The sequence below is a fragment of the Ailuropoda melanoleuca genome, chromosome 5, assembly GCF_002007445.2.
Source record: "Ailuropoda melanoleuca isolate Jingjing chromosome 5, ASM200744v2, whole genome shotgun sequence".
NCBI lineage: Eukaryota > Metazoa > Chordata > Mammalia > Carnivora > Ursidae > Ailuropoda > Ailuropoda melanoleuca.
The window spans coordinates 71,646,790-71,663,488 of record NC_048222.1 but is presented as its reverse complement, the minus strand read 5'-3'; the positions used below and the strand labels follow the sequence as shown (position 1 = coordinate 71,663,488).

Genomic DNA, 16,699 nt, shown 5'->3' with positions numbered 1-16,699 from the left:
CATTGGCTCGGCGCAGTCACCCCACGCGGGGCTGCAGCGGCGGCCTCCGCGGATTGGCGCGCGGGCGGGTATCCAGCGGGGCGCGCGCGAGCGGGTGCGTGCCGCACGGGCTGCAGCGAAGCCCACCGTCGCCGGGCTGGGCTCCCCCGGCCCGTAATGACCACCCCTCCATTGTCCTTGAGTTGCTGATGCTGCATTTGGGGCGGCTTCCAGCCACAGTCCCCGATGCTCCAGACTAAAGAAAGGGCGCGAAAGGCGCGCTCCCCGCTCGGGCGCACGCACCGACCGCCGCCCTCGGCGGCACACTGCAGCATTTCGCGCTCTCGCGCCGCTCCCCTCCCCTCCTGCATCATTTGCATATCCCACGATTGTGGCCAATCAGGGCTCGTCTCTCTCGAAGCGGATGGCTTTTGCCTGAGAGGAAAGGGAGTGGCTGGCGGCGCATGCGCCGCGCTGGCCGACTTGAACCGAGGCTTTTATTGCTGTAGTTTATTTCCACCCCTTCCCTCCTGTTCTCTCTCTCTCTTTCTTTTTTTTCCGCCCTAGCTGGGGCTGTGTTGGAGCAGAGGAAGAAAGAGAGACAGAGGATTGCATTTATCCCTTACGTTCCTGAAATCTGCTATCAGCAAGACCAGCTAAGCGGTTGCACCTTTTTCAATCCTGCAAAAAAAATACCATCTCTTTCCTGGCAATTTTTGCTTTAAAGCTGTCCTCTTGAAATTATTTTTTTCCCAGGAGAGAGATGTCTTATCAGGGGAAGAAAAATATTCCACGCATCACGGTGAGTTTGGTACTTGGGAAATCTGCGGTCGGCCAGCAACCTTTTGTGGCAAAGAACATCTAAGGAATTTTTTAAAAGGAGGGGGAGGAAGAGGAACGCAACTTTTCTTTTTTCTTTTCTTTTTCTTTTTTCCCTGTTGCTAAAGAAGGCGATCGGGATGGTGGGAGACGCAATCATATAGTTCGTAAGCTACATAATTTGTAAGGCATTAAAATAAGAGCGTAAGTGCATTAAAGGACGTCTTAGGTAGCGCGCCAGATCCGCTGTATCCTTTTATTGTCAGTGCGAGATGCTGCAGTGCTGGCCTGCGGAGTGTAAGCAAATGGATGCCAGATTGAATATGCATGGTTGAAGCTCGGATATTGTTCTCCGGGCTGCGTGCTGTGAGGCTGGACTCCAGGAGCTGGATGGGGAGAGGGAGAAATGGATTCTCCCCGTGCCTCCCGCCCCCACCGTAAAGGCTTTCTGGAGCCTTCCTCCGGCTTCTTAGAAAAAGGAGCGGTTTCAGCCCGGAGGCGTAATGACAGCAGAGGGATGCTGGAAAGGGCAGGGAGTACCGGGATGATGTGGAAACGGGAAGGAAAAGCAGGGACGCGGTGATGAGCCGAGGAGGGTGGGGGGCCAGGCGTGGGCTTTTTGTTGATCAGGGACTGGTTTTCGGTGGCCCTTTCGGCTTCCTCGCCCTCGGTTTGGGGCTGGAACCTACGCAGGGCTCTGAGCTCGCTTTCTTGTGTCTTTCTGCCCCTTCTGCAGCCAAGGAGGCGCCTGTGTTGGCGCATACAAAGCGGGCTGGGAGGGTGGGCGTTGGGGACAGCGCCGATCCGGGCTCGCGGAGGTAATGGCGCTGCGCGACGCGCTGAGCAGATGGCCCGGCCTGGCCTCGGCCAGACAATGATCGCAGCGGCCGGAGGTGTCGGCGCAGTTCTGGGGCCTGGGGTTGTTGGTTTGTAAATCGCGAGAAAAAACTTCTAAGCGATGAATTTGCGATGCTTCAGCGATGAACCACAGGTTCTTGCTTTCACCGCTCTCCTGCCCCCACCCTCTCCCCATCTTTAACTGGAAAAAAAAAATCTCACCAGTCCTAGTTCTCTACATCCCCGAATAAAATCCCGGGGAGGGAGGAACGCGAGGGAAATTCATTGTTATATAATGATGTGCAATTGGAATTGGCCAGTTGATTGCTGGGTAGAACCCAGGGCTGAGGCAGAGACCGAAAGAATCCTGGTAAACTCAAGATGTGTTTAGGGCTGGATTTGAGGGCGCGCTTTCGCTCTGGTTTCCTCCTTAGCCACGGACACCCCGGCTTCCTCTGGATGCACAAGGGCACACCCATCCGCAGGAGAGAGACGTGGAAACAAATGCACAGGGGAGGGGGCGTGTGCTCGGGAGGACTTTATGGGATGAGCCAGGCTGTGCTACAGCGAGGGTGGATACTAGCTTTTTCTTGAAGGCCAGAGACCCAAAATCCGAAAGGGCCGGGCTCAGGGGGACCCTGCTCCGGAGGAAGGAGTCTGGGGAGTGGGGTGGGGAGCAGATTTACTGCAAGCCTCAAATAATTTGTTGTCTTCGTGAATGAAAAAGACAGTTTCATTTTGACAGTGGGGGGAGAAAAAAATTTAAAAAGCAAACAAGATCATTTTTTTTTTTAAAGAGCGCCCCCTCTACCCTTAAAAATCTGGTTGCATTATTTTAGGACCTATAGCATGGTTTCCCTCCCTTCATCATCATGGCCAGCATCTTATGTAAGAAGCCTTCTGGAAGGCACTGGAGTGGACGGGGCTGTGATGTCTCATTTTTTTCTTAGCATGATGTTAGCTCAGGGATTCGCAGTGATGGCTGGGACAGGTACCGCAGTGACTAAGGGAGCTGGTAGTGAAGAGCAGGGCTTCTCCTTCCCTCCTAGGCGAGATTTATCCTGTTAGAGCTGGAGACTGGGGGAGAGGGGGAAGATCATTATAGACAGAGAAAAGGGCACTGGAGCAGGTGACCTTGAGCAAGTGGCTTACCTCTCAGCCTCCGTTTGTTTATGTGTCATAGGAATAAGAATCTGGCCCCACCCACCTCACAAATGTGTTTGGAGGCTTCCGTGGCTTAGGGTACATGACAAGATTTTGTAAAGGTCTTTACATTTACCGTATACAAGTGCAGGAATTATTGTTGCCTGTTTATTCCCATTTAACTTTCCGAAGTCTATAGCAGGATGAAGGACCCTACAGTGTATAAAATTAAAATGATCTTACTGTTTTTCATTATGTTAGAGAAACAAATACTTTCTATACCTGGTTGTGTGTGCATTTATGGGTAAAAGTGTCTTTTTCCCTAGGTGTCTAGCAGCTTATATATTTATTATTATTTATTTATTTTTATCCCCCGCCCCCATATTTTTTAAAGATTTTGCTATGATCTTCTTTTTTTGGTGGGTGGAAACTACCTTTTTCTTAACAGCTTAGTACTTAAAGTGTGTATATTTGAAGTGTTTTTCCCCCTCTTTGTTACAATCTCTGTGATTTACTTCAAAGATAAAAAGCAAATATAAAAAACATATTGAAATGAAACTTTGCAATGGTTGAAGCAAGTGTGTTTGTGTGGAGTATCCCATGACAACAGACTTGGTTAATTTTTCCCGACACCAGTCTTGCCAAGAATTGACTTCCCTACATGTGGTTGTATTTTTTTTTTTAATGACATTTAGCCTAAAGCCTTTTAAAAAATATTGTCTTCTTTATCTGAAATGTTTTCACTGCTCTTTAAAAGGAGATTGCTAGGTGTTCTTTCATTTTCTCTCTTTTCTTTCAGTGGAAAGGAATAGTTTTTTTGTTTTGTTTTGTTTTTAAACTAGGATAAGCTTTGAGCTTTTGCCAGTATGTTCTGACTCATCAAGTGATGACTAAGTTGTCACATCAGGTTCACCTTTGTCATTGTATCTTTCCAAAATTGACTCATTTTGAGCATCTCTTTTGAATAGTGAAAAATATATCCTTAGCTCATTATCTTAATACCAGCATTTCTCATAGGTCGGGTATGAATTGTGACTTTATTACTTTCTTTGTTTCAGAGTGATCGTCTTCTGATCAAAGGAGGTAAAATTGTTAATGACGACCAGTCATTCTATGCAGACATATACATGGAAGATGGGTTGATCAAGTAAGTGTAACTCATCGTATTGAGGGATTTGTGTACCTTCCAGTATTCCTAAGCATTACCTACAATTCATATACATAGCATCAAACTTTGGTGACTTCAAAGACTGACCAGCTTAGGGTCTGTTTAAGCTCATTTTGATTGGTGGTAATTAGTGAATTTGAAAACTCAGATTTAGAGAATTCAAAGCCACAATTAAATGCACACCCATTTCCTTACGTGTTATGTAATTTACTATTTTAACTGAGGTGACACAATATCTTCTTGTCGCCAGTTCAAATACTTGGTCTATGATCTATTGAATATATTAAAGGTTTTCCTAGAATGTAGTTATTTCGGTAGATTGCCCAATCTAAGACACAAACGTGTTGTTAACAGCCTCTTCTACCAAGATGACACATCTGCTTTCTTAATTAAGAATCCAAGTTGCTGGGGCCAAAGGACCCAAATTAATGACCAAATAACAGACAAAGTACTGCCTCATCCTGAGGGAATTGTAGGTTTTATTCTGTAAGTGGCAACAAGCACAAATAAGACTGCCCTTGTGTTTATTGTGTATTATGTTGCAGAGGGGAACCAACAGGGGGTTAAGTGAGCTGAGTATATACCAGTATCCTCCTGCCCTCCTGACTGCGACAGCTCTCCTTCCTGGAGAAGGAGCACATCTGTTTAAAGACAAACACTGTAGCAAATGACATCTTTTAAATAAGCAGCATTCATCAAGTGCTAGCAGCGACCAGTCCAGAGGAGTGGAAAACTGGAGTGGATGTGTCTGTTGCCTGGAAACTCACACCCTGATTTATGAACCTAAAATAGGTTTTAACATTTCCACATTTAATGTTTTCTCCATGTGTGTTTGCTTGTGACATTCTTCACTCTGGGCTCTCAAATACCATGACTTTCATGTTCCATTTTCCCCCAATTAAAAGGCAGCATGATACTGGCCTAGAAGTGAGCAAGACTGTGTGCTATTTTTAGTCAACACTAATTTGTTTTAGAACTTTATCAACGAGTTCTCCTTGATTACTTTTTCCTTCTGAAAAAAAGTGGTAGCAAGATGTAGCCCAGATGTTTTTTAAAAATTGGAAATGAATCCATGTCCCCAACATAATACCAGTTTCTCTGTCCTTAGTATCTGAGTTGCTGAGCACGTGCTTCCAGACTTTTTCATAGTTGTAATCATCATGTTCACTTTTTTTGTTTTGTTTTGTTTTTTTCTTTTGCTTTGTTCTACTACTACCTGTCCACCCTTGTTTTCTCAGGGTTGAAAATAAGTGTTTGTAAAGTGCAACCAGGCCTGGAGAGAATTGCTCTATGATAATTAGTTCAACTATGTGTGTTACAGAGAAAGTGTTGTGGCTTATTATGTAAATATCTTAGGGCCTTGTTATTATTTGATCTAAGGGGTTTTCTGGCAACTGAACCTCTTTGATCAGGGCTTCTGGTGCCTTATTTAAATTTTGTTTTCTGGTATGCTCTGGTATGCTTAGTTGGGAGTAGGGATTGGGGAGTGCACATACTATGAAAATGAACAATAATCCAAAAAAAGTCTGCAAAACCTAGGGAAGGATGGTTTCTGGCTTTGTGAAATGTCTATCAGATGCCATTTGATTCAGGCATTTACAGTCATTATCATCCATCCTGTTTATTTAGGCAAATAGGGGAAAACCTGATTGTGCCAGGAGGTGTGAAGACCATTGAAGCCCATTCTAGGATGGTTATCCCTGGAGGGATTGATGTCCATACCCGCTTCCAGATGCCTGACCAAGGAATGACCTCCGCCGATGACTTCTTTCAAGGCACCAAGGCAGCCCTGGCTGGGGGAACCACCATGATCAGTAAGAGTGCTTAAAAATAATAATCTTCGACCTTGGGAGCTATTACTGTTTGAAAATCAGTCTTTGTTGTTTGATTCTTTCCTTCTAGTAGTTGCTGGACTGAGCAGCAGATTGATTTACTGCAGAAGGGGGAGAGGGTGGGCCAGCCGTTTGTCTTCGTGTCCTTGTCCTCATTTTCACGTCCAACTCGGAGTTGTCCAGTTGAACTGGAGGATACGGCTCTAGAGAATTTTGGTAGGATAGAAGGAATGGCTTCTTACTTTCTCTGCTTGGACTTATGTCTTCCTTAACCTGAAAATGTGATTTGATTGTGGTCACTTTAAAAACATAGCATTTGGAGTAATTGTCAAAGCTATCAGTTTTGAACCTTTGCTCCAAAGTTTTTGATTTTGGTTTTTAAAGAATTCCTGAGGGTACATCTTCCTGGAATGAAGATGGGGTGCAGTAAATGAAATGTTGAAGCGGAAACCTCTGTTCTACTGCTGAGAAAATCAAATCGGGGGAATACTTCCTGGCCTGGCTTTGACATAAATGGAATTGGGCGGTCCTTCTGAGGGAGCCACAGATATTATTAACCGTCATTTAGATACGAAAATTGCCAGCACCAACAGCTGGGTGTCCTGCATGCATTGCTCCGAAGAACTTACGCTTTTCTTTCAGCTAAATCTAAAGTGTATTTCTTGGAGTCATAGCTTGCATGTTAAGAGTTTGCTTGTAGAGCGTCAGTTTCCAATGTGTCTCTTGATGTCCCTGAACAGATCTTGTTTTTCAGGAGGTGAGCAAGCTGCACAGTGACCTATCAGACACATAGGTAAAAAACAAGTTTATCTGAGAGTGAAAGTAAATATACAGTCTGTCTTCAAAACTTATAGTTCAATTCAGAAGAGGGTCAAAGTAGAAAGAACTTTGCTATTTTATGCTTTAGAGAAACGCATTTTACTGCTTATTTTTCGAATGAAGGTCTTTTCCCCTATAACTTCATGGTCTGTCTCTCACTTCCTCTTTTCTATCCTACCACCTAGGTGAACGTTACCCTTCCATCCCCTCCTAGTTTTAAATTGCACGTTCCTGGTCTTCTCTCAGGTCCGGTCTTCAGAGTGTCTGAAGGATCAGGGACCGTTCTCCCCTGGTTCAGCTCTCTAATGACAGAGCCTGCAGGTTTAAGCCTTCTTACTCCTCATTTTGCTGCACACCTCACTTTCTAACCTAGTGGGGGCCATTTTCAAGAGGCGAGGGGATCCCCCCCACATGCCTTAGGACCCTGACTTCTTGGAGAAGGCTGCCATTTTGCATTGGCGTCTGTTAGGACTCACTTGGTACCAGGGGGCACGGCTGCCTGTCCTCCAGGGCTGGCGCAGAGCTGCACTCGAGCTTTGAGAAGCACAGACTGCTTGGGTGTTAGCTGCAGTGCCAAATCAAGGTTATAATCTGCCTCTGTTTAGAGTTCATATGAGGGCCCTGTAGGCCCCCGCATTGGTTTCAGAGTGTTAAGAAGCCACAGATAATATTTCCTGAGTGAGTGGTCAGTGATGTCTCTCAGTGGAGGGATTGCTGGGCGGGAGTGCTCGATGGTGGAAACGCCACCAGCTGGCAGTCTGATGTTCTGGTCTCCATCCAGCATTAACTCGCTGTGTGACCGTGGGCAAGTCACCTCACTTCGCGGGGCTGTTCATCTGCACAATGGAGGATTTGCACAGGATGACCTTGGATGTCCCTTTCAGCTCCCCCATTTGGTGACTCACTGAGCTCAGAGACAGTTTATCTCTGGTCAAATGCACTTTGCTCAGCAGATGCGTAAAAACCCTGTTTTCTCTCGGACTTACTTGAAAGACCCCATCATTCTGTTTTCTCCTCTCTTGCATCCCTGAATGTGCCTTTCACTTCTTACATTCGACCCATTCTTTGGCTCCCTTTCTGCTTCTTGTCTCTTCTCTGCTTTCCCATCCCCCACCACCTTCACCATGCATCAGGGCATATCCCTTCTTGCCGATGCCCTGACTTTCTCCTTGACCTTCCTTTTCAGCGGCTCTGGGGTTCTTTCCCTTCATTCGGGGTGGGCTCCTTCTGAGCAGGGACAAGGGACGGCTCCACAAGTCCTGCCTCTGGCCTAGGGGCCAAGAACAGTCAGCAGATGGCCTTATGGAAAGTCAGAATGAAGGGGAAGTGAGAAGTCGGGCCGCCTGTCCTACTCAGTTGGGCAGAATGTGATCGTGTTTTAATGTAAGGTTTGTGATGCAGTTAGGCCAAAGAGTAGGGCAGTTTAATGAGCAAACCCCAAAGAGTTAAAGTCATCAGTGGTGGTGGGGATGTGGTTAGAGTTGTCACACTCCAAACTCCACTGCTTTTATAGCCTGAGAAAAATATTAACTACCCTTGCAAATAACCACCCGTGGTTACTGACCTCTATAGAATGCCCACTGGCCTGCCCTTCCCTCAGGATGTAAGTGGAAATAATGTGGGTGGGGAAGTTAGGATTTTTTTCTGTTTGCTGGTCGTACATTCTGCATTGCTTCCGGTGAGTCCCTGGCAGGGGCACGCTTTACAGAGATAGTTTTGCAAAGAGGGAAAGCTAGCTTCATGTGACTTTGTTGGTACCTTCGACCTCCTCCTGAAATGAGATTGCAGCTTCTTCAGTGAGTATGGAGGCCAAATGGAAATGCTTAGGGCACTTGAAAAGAGTCAAGTGAAAACTTGCAGCAGAAACAAGCCATCGAAGTAAATTGGTGCCCCACGGCCCACACCCCCTTGCTCCCATCTCTCTGTGTTTCTGGAAGCACATGCCCTTTTCTGTGTGCTTCTCAGGTCTGTCTGCATCGGCACTGCCCAAGGTGGAAAATGTGGCTGAGCGGTCCAAGTTTAAAAATGGAGGTGACACGTCAGCAGCAGAAAATAATATTATTGCCATCAAACAGAGCCTCCCATTGAGAACGGCACAAGGAGATCTTTGTAAGGGGCGCTCAGTGCCGGGCAACTTTGCCCTTTCCATCCAGCGATGGGTGGGCGGGGCCTCCAGACGTGCCCTGCAGGCGGGTTCTAGACCAGCTGTGGGGTCACGGAGGTGGCGGAGTTGCGTCTTGGGGGAATGCTGCTGGCCTCCCCGGGAGCTTTATGATCATCAGAGTTAAGACCCCAGCGTCTCCGGGAAGCAGATGGAAATGGTTACCTCCATTTTATAGAGGGGAAATCTGAGACCAGAGGGAAGGGCATTATTTGTCGACACTTATCCTCTGTCTTGGTGTAGGTGGTAGGTATGGAAAACACACCCGCAGCTCTGTCTCCACCACCTGCCAGCTGTGTGACTTTAAGCCTCAGTGGCCTCATCTGCAAAATGGGGAAAGTTACAGAGATTGACTTGGAGACATCAGAACAGTACTTGGCCCATAGTGAGCTCTCAGATGTGGTAAGTTACTGTTATTGCATCTGCATTAGGTGTCAGCAACCTCCCATCTCTGTAGAAACTCCCTCTGGATCTCTACTTTGTTAAAGGAGCCAGAGAAGAGGCTCCAGCTGCAGGAGGAAGCAGAGGGTCTCCAAGCATGGTCAGCAGGGTGTGTACCCTACTGTCACCTGCGTGCATCCTAAAGCATTCAGCTTCTTGGGTCCAGCCCAACCTATTGAAGTAGAGAGTGTGTTGGTGGGCCCCGTGAACTTGTATTTGAATCTGGTGATCGTTATGTGCACTTGAGCTGTTGGCAAGTATGGATGTCAGGGGTCCAAGCCAGCTCTCTGGACTCTAGATGTCCAAGGACCAGGAGCCACAGCTTAGAGAAGAGATGCCAACTGTCATTTCTGCTAACCTGAACTCTGGGCTTTCCGTGGAGGGGCAGAGCCCCAACAGCACCCAACATACAGCAGAGATCCGGATAGGACCTGAGCACAGAGAAGGTGAGGACAGACTGCTGCTGCAGGCCTGGAAGGGGGTTCTCTCTCTGAGCTCTGGACTTGTCACCTTTCAGATGGCACCCCTGGGTGTGCCTCAGTCACCTCCATCCACCTATTCCCAGTCAGCCTGTCCTGGTGCCCAACCCCAGAGAGGGCCTCTGTCACGGTCATGCTGGCTCGAACCCACAGAGTCACCCTGTGCTGAAGTGAGAGAATATTGTCTCTGTATTATCTCTGGCACCCATTCTGTTACCGCCACTGATTCATACCTTTGTTGTCTATATTGGATTTTTGCCGCAGCCTCCTGAGGGGTCTCACTGCCTCCGGGATCCTGTCTCTGCAGCCTGCATGTCTCCTTACACCCTGAGTTCTTTGGCACGGCAGGGATCATGCCGTCTCCCTCCTGTGAAGCCATCAGCAGCTCCCTCTTGCCCCAGAGAGAGCAGAGCCCTCCGTGACGTGACCCAGCCCCGCTGCCCCAGTCTGGACTCACGTTGTCACCCCAGCCAGGGATGCCCTTACCTTCTTTTCTTTGCCTCTGGGAATCTTTATTACCCTTGGAGGCCTCGGTAGGTGTTCCCTCTGTCCCGGAGCCCCTTCTCAGCCCCCTTCATTGTAATCCACTGTGGCTTCTTTGTGCCTCGGCAGTCATTGGGTTTTTGTCCCACTGCCTTTATGGCATGCATCCTGCATTACAGTGTGATCAAGGCTCCTGCCTCTTTCATTTCAGTTCTCCGCACCCACCCAGCAGTGTCTCACCCCTCAGGCTCTCCACTGAGGCTTCCATTTGAATGAATGAATGAATGAATGAATGAACGAATGGAGACTCTAAGAGGACTTGGTTTCGTGTCTCATTTGAGCACGATGCCAGAGGATTGAGAATCCTGGGGTGGGGTTAGCGTGTCTGATGTCCATCATGGTTGTTTCGACAGAGGCAGCTGTCTCCAGCGATGTCCCTTGTGTCTGCTGCCCCGTGCTGCCCCAGCCCCGCAGTTGGCCAGTGCGGCAGCTGGGGGAGGGAAGAAGGAGAGGAGAGCCTGGGGCCCACGCCTGGCCTAAGGTCCTGATCAGGGACAGCTCCCTCCTCCCCTTCTGTCTGGATCATTCTTTCAGGAGGAGGCGGGGTTGCTCTCTCATGAGGTCGTCCTGTGAGAGAGCTCGCTCTTAGCACACAGGGTCTGATCTGTTTAAGGAGCAGCTCTGAGCACTGTGGGAGACGCAGCAGTCGTTTCCCGACACCCCTTGGGCAGGTCCGTTCCAGTCCTTTCCGGAGAGTGTTGCCTGTGGAGGCGGGAGGCCTGACAGAAAGGCAAGGTGGCTTCGCACGGCTCTGCTGGCCTGGCTTTTTTCAGGAGACGTGGCTCAGGGTGTCACTGTGGTACAGCTGCTGCTTGTCATTTTCATCCATGTGGCATTTGGGTTTGCTCCCTGCTTCTGATGAGGACACATGTGTGAACACACACACACTATAATATGAATTGTCTGTAATTGATACTTTGATTATTCCCTTTGCACCATTCATTTGACTCGGGTTAGAAAGTGTTTACAAAAAAGGCCGACCACATCAGACTAAAGTTTCAAAGTCCAGGACCAAAGTTGCGGCCACAGAATCTGCCCGTGGCCTGGCGATTAGAAAGCCACGTTAGCCGATGGGCTGTCTGTGTAGGCTCTTCCTGTCCGTGGCTCCTGTCTCCCCAGGCCCACGTGGGCGAGGTCACTGTGCGAGCAGACGCGATGGGACTGGGCCTGCCCAGGGGGAGCCATGCAAGCCTCAGCCATGAACGGCTGGATTGGAAGAATTCGTCTGCTCCCTGCAGTGTTTTGGGCTGGTCACATGCTACCTGTTCTGTGCAGAGTGGAGGAAGGGAGGGAAAAGGTGAAGCATCCTGAGAGATGGCACAGCTCTTCCTGAAGGCCTGTGCACACGCTGTACTAGATGCTGTTTTCATGAAGGAACGGTTGGGTTGGGCTTGACCTGCCAGCCTCATCGTCCCGTGGGTTTAGGGTAAGGCTCCTCCAGAAGCAGGGCTATTCCTGTTTGGGTCCCCAGGCCCTATGTCATGGACGTTGTGGTAGTTATCCTAATCTACTCAGGGGCTTCTTGCTGGCTTCTGGCTCTGTGAGCTGGCAGTTCCAACTTCAGAAATCATCCCCGGCCGCAAAGGGGGTGGGGGGCTTTCGTCTCTTAAGCAGGCACCTGCGTCCTCCCTGCTCTAGCTCGGGCTCTGTGTGCGAGTGCTGGCCCCAGAGAGTGGGGAGTCCCAGGACTCAGATGCTCCCAGGGCCTATTCTCTGACTTCCCATAGGGCGGGATGTTTAGACTTTGGGAGCTTCCTGTCAACCCCATTGCCCACAATGACCGCTAGAGCCAGGAGTGGTAGTGGGGGAAGTGGAAATGTTGAGTTCCAGCAATATCTTCCCCGTCTCCGGATGTGAGGGATAGGCTTCAGTGGTCAGCATCCTGCGGGATCAGGGTTCCATGTGGCTAAATTAGAGCCTGCATGACACATACTTGTTTGAGGACACCCTTGTTCTGTGTCCTGGCTCGGTAGGCTGGGCAAAGACTTCCGGAGGGCACAGATCATGCCCTATCTGTTCATATATGGCACTGAGCATATGTGGAAACTGCCTCTGCTGGCTGCCCGATCGAGAGCTGAGTGAGCCTGGACCAAAATCTGGACTGCATTGGTCCTTCTACCTTGGTAGCTTAGCTACCGTTGTCATGGGACCCCTCTTCTCATGTGAAATCCTACATGGACAGCCCTTGCCCTCCCACCCCGCACCACCCTGGCAGATGAGGCTGATGAAGGCAGAGCTGCTCTGGCTGCAACAGTGGGCTGTGGGAGAGCCCAGGTCCTCACCCCTTTCTCACTGTGCTCCCCGTCTTGGCAGCCCCTCTGCCTCTGGGGAATCCTAGGGCTTGGGGAAGCACAGTTCAGAAACCACCCCATGCCATGACTGCCTTCCCCATTGTTTCCCTTCCCTACCCAGCCACGTGACTGCTCCCTGCACAGCTCCCACGTTGAGTTGTAGGAGAAGAGGGGGTTTAGTAAGAATGGACATACCCACTTACTCATTGAAGAAAACTCCTAATCGCACTGCAAGTTTGGGGCAGTTTTTGTAACATACCTCCTATTCAAGACAGGAGCTGGGACTGAGCACCCATGTCATTTTCCCTGCCTAGGTTTGCACTGCTTTGCTTGGCTTTTCATGAAAGCCCGTAAGAGGTAAACACTCTGTCCTCATTTGCAAAATTAATGATACACAGTGTTTTAAAGGGACACATGCTTGTCTTAGGGAGTGGCTGGCCTAGGTGTTTGTGTTTTCCTAGCTACCATTCATAGTTCTGGCCCCAGATCACTCCATTTGGGCTGCTTGCCCCTTTTTCCTCTTGGAGAAGACCTCCCAATTTTTTCTTGGAAAATGATTATTTATTTCTTTGGGTTTTGAGGGCCCTGCCCCTGACTTTCTGCTCTTGTTGGGTGAAGCCATTTACCCAAATGTCTTGCTTTTAGGCCATCCTAACTGCCATGGTAATGATAAAGGGTAATTACAGTGAGTAGAAATTAGAGTTCTTTCTGGTTAACCCATTTGGGAGGCAGCTTTCTTTGAATGTGACTAAATGTTCCCCTAATGATAGAGAGGATGTGGTGGGGGAGCTGGGGCTCTGGCCGAGGCTGCCTATCCAGGGAAGGGAATTTTGTAGTGAGCCAGGGCAGTAGTTACAAAACCTCGATTGCACACTAGAGTCCCCTGGGGAGTTTTCACAAACTACAGAGACCAGAACTTCTGACTTAATTGTTCTAGGTGGCCTGGGCATTAGTTTTTAAAACTTTCAGGTGATAGCCAGGGTTAAGAGCTATGGATCTGGGTGCTTGTTCCAACAGTGGGTCTTTGGCTGAGACTTAGTGAATACCTGTTGAGGTTTTCTATTCTATTCTATTCTATTCTATTCTATTCTATTCTATTCTATTCTATTCTATTATTTTATTCTATTCTATTCTTTTTTTTTTTTTTAAAGATTTTATTTATTTATTCGACAGAGATAGAGACAGCCAGTGAGAGAGGGAACACAAGCAGGGGAGTGGGAGAGGAAGAAGCAGACCCATAGCAGAGGAGCCTGATGTGGGGCTCGATCCCACAACGCCGGGATCACGCCCTGAGCCGAAGGCAGACGCTCAACCGCTGTGCCACCCAGGCGCCCCTCTTCTCTTCTCTTCTCTTCTCTTCTCTTCTCTTCTCTTCTCTTCTCTTCTCTTCTCTTCTCTATTTTTGCGAGAGAGAGAGAGAGAGCGAGATTGCACGAGTGTGGGGGAGGAGTAGAGGGAGAAATAGGCTCCTTGCTGAGCAAGGAGCCCGATGTAGGACTTGATCCCAGGACCCTGGGAACATGACCTGAGCTGAAGCAGACGCTTAACAGACTGAGCCACCCAGGAGCCCTCTGTCAAGGTTTTCTGAAGGATAGAGGTGCCCTCTGCCCTTTGCTTCCTGCTGTCTTCTGTCTTCTTTGTGAAGGGCGCAGGGAAGGGGATTGCACTGTCATGACCTGGGGTACATGGATTCTGTGTCCTCTAGAAGCTTATGAAACAGGGTGGGGCTGTGCTGATGTCACCAAAAAGGGCCTCCTCCTTCAGGTGCTGTCCTTGGTGTACTGGAAGGTTGTACTTGGCTAGCGCCCTACTGGGGCGCTGGTTAGGACTTGGAGGAAGTGGGGTGGGAGGTGGATGGGGGGGCAGTGCTGAAGGCAGACCGGAGCCGGGATGTGGACTGATGTCCCCAGCCCTGTGGGCCACCTGCTGTGCTGGTTTCCCTGAGAAAACCCTACTGTCTTTAGGTTGAATCAATAGTGTTTATGACCTAATCTCCCTCTAATGATAGGTCACAACTGGAATCCTTCCTTGTGGGGAGCCTGTGAGGGAAAAATCAAAAGAGCCTGGTAATAACATAGAATCATAGACTCTTAAGGCAACCATTCAGATTTTCTGTCCCCTCCTCTGTCTCCCAGCTGGGTGAAATGTACTGGACCATGCTTCGCAGGGCAACACAACAGGACAGGGGTGGGAGAGCTCCAAGGGGCCGAAGACCTCCGTTTGGCTTCCCTTTCTGGGACTTGCTGCTTGAGTGCGATCATGTGATACCTCATTCTGGATGGCCGTTTCCATGTCTGTAACACAGGGACGATGCGGTCTTGTTTGTCGGACTTACTGCGAAGTAAGTGAGGTTGTTTGTGCCACGATTTGGAAATGATTATTGTGACACTTTCGGCACATGTGTGAATCGTTTGATCTGTCTGTCTCCCTGTCTAAGCTGTTCTGTGTCTGTCTAACCTCTATACCTGTCTTTCTGTCTCTCGTTTGTCTCCTCTCTCATCTCTGTATATGATTTATCATCATCTATTCTATCTGGTCTATGGATCTCGATAAATCTGTATTATCTGTCTAATCCATCTGCATAATCTGATATCTACCTGCCTATCGATGGGTCACTGTGTCTGTTGATGAGCTGTTCATCTCTCCTGCTCCAAGGGTGCAGAACCGTGCCAGCTGATTCCAGATGGCTCATCTCCCTTTGCTGCCGCTTGGTGAGTTCAAGGCTTGTTTTGTCTTCAAGCCCTTGTAAGAGACATTGTGTTCTGAACATAGCAGGAAAAACGACTATCTGTCTATCTATCTAGGAAGCTCTTCTAAAATGGCTTCTTATACAGAAGTTTTAAATTGTACTTTTCAATTCCCGCCCCCCCAAATAATCGCTGGAAAATTTGGGTCTCCAGTTTCTTGACAACACACTGCGTCCCACAGATGCAAAGCGATGTCACCAGGAAACAGCTCATCAAGTCAATAACTCTTGCTAGCTTTGAATTTTCAGCCAAACAGGAATTCAGACGAGGCCAACTGATACTTAGTAGTTACTGTGCTGTTGGACACGCGGGCCGCTCTTTCTCGTGGTGGACTGATTACAGTCTCTTCAAGGAGGTTTGCGTTCCTTTCCCTGCACAAATACCTCCTTTCCCTCAGCTCACCAGACTCACCAAGCATAGCCCGGAGTCATTCCTCTGGTGGCATTGGTGACAAATTCTTCCTCAGTGGTATTCCATCTAAGGAGGGCTTTAGTCATACAGGGCCTGACACTCAGATAGCGTGGTGAGAGGGTCCGGGCAGAATGCTGAGCTCTCTCCTCTCTGGGCAGGCAGAGAAGGTGAGTGACCTGTATTTGACATCAAATGAAGGGACCGCGTCAGACCCCCTCAGAGATGAAAGCGCCGTCCCTGACCCATGAGTGGCCAGTTCTGGCAGAGACAAATAGCTGCTTTTTCTTCAGCGTGCACATCTCCTGCTGCTTTCATCCAGCTGGGAGTCTTCATTATTTATTATTTATTTCTTGCCTGGATTCATTAGCTACAAAATCATGGGGGACAAAGAGCGGACGGAACAAATCCATTGTGAAGGCAAGAAGAGAGTTTAGTTAGAAAACTGTGCCCTGAGGGGTTGACAGATATTTGGGGGGGATACACCGAGCCCAAGGGAGAGGGATGGCATTGGTATTTAGGAGAAAATGTCATTTTTGCTTTAGAATATTATATGCAGACCCACGAGAGTGCTGCAGCCCAAGCCCAGTATTGGTGGTGTGTTTTAAGGGCCATTTTACACCATTAGATGGGGGGCTTCAGCCCTTTGAGTAGGATGGGCGTTCCCGTTTTTGTCCGAGAGAATGCATGTTTGGGAGCAAGGTTATCACCCCAGCACAACAGCTCAACCAGGGTGGTTTCAGGTAAACTGGTACGAACATCACTCTTCCTCTGAGGGGCTTGCATTGACTTCTTGTCCTCAGATGAGCTCTGCAAGTGAATGACCCAGTGGCTGCTCTCGGGCCATGCTGGCCACCCGCAGGGACTCCCAGGGGGGAGCTGCATGACGGTCTTTTGTACTTGGGATGGTTAGAAGAACGGGGGGTAACTGGGAGGGAGCAGGTAATTGATACCACTTATGGGGGCATTGGTGCCAGGCCAGCCCTATGCCCGCCATTTCTAGTCCTTTCGTCAGCCCTGGAGATGGGTGGG

General features: G+C 48.8%; 1 protein-coding gene across 2 annotated transcripts in view; it reads left to right on the top strand.

Annotated features, from left to right (window-relative positions):
* The window catches only part of DPYSL2 (dihydropyrimidinase like 2), a 130,858-nt gene that overhangs the window by 60,941 nt on the left and 53,218 nt on the right, over nucleotides 1–16,699 (top strand). The window contains exons 1-3 of one of the 2 annotated variants that reach the window (XM_034661227.1): nucleotides 452–781; nucleotides 3,837–3,925; nucleotides 5,576–5,760. In XM_034661227.1, coding sequence (XP_034517118.1) covers nucleotides 743–781; nucleotides 3,837–3,925; nucleotides 5,576–5,760 — 313 coding nt within the window. In that variant the 5' untranslated portion in view covers nucleotides 452–742. Of the gene's footprint in view, nucleotides 1–451; nucleotides 782–3,836; nucleotides 3,926–5,575; nucleotides 5,761–16,699 lie in introns of those variants that run through there. The other variant, XM_019794340.2, reaches the window with a different exon arrangement.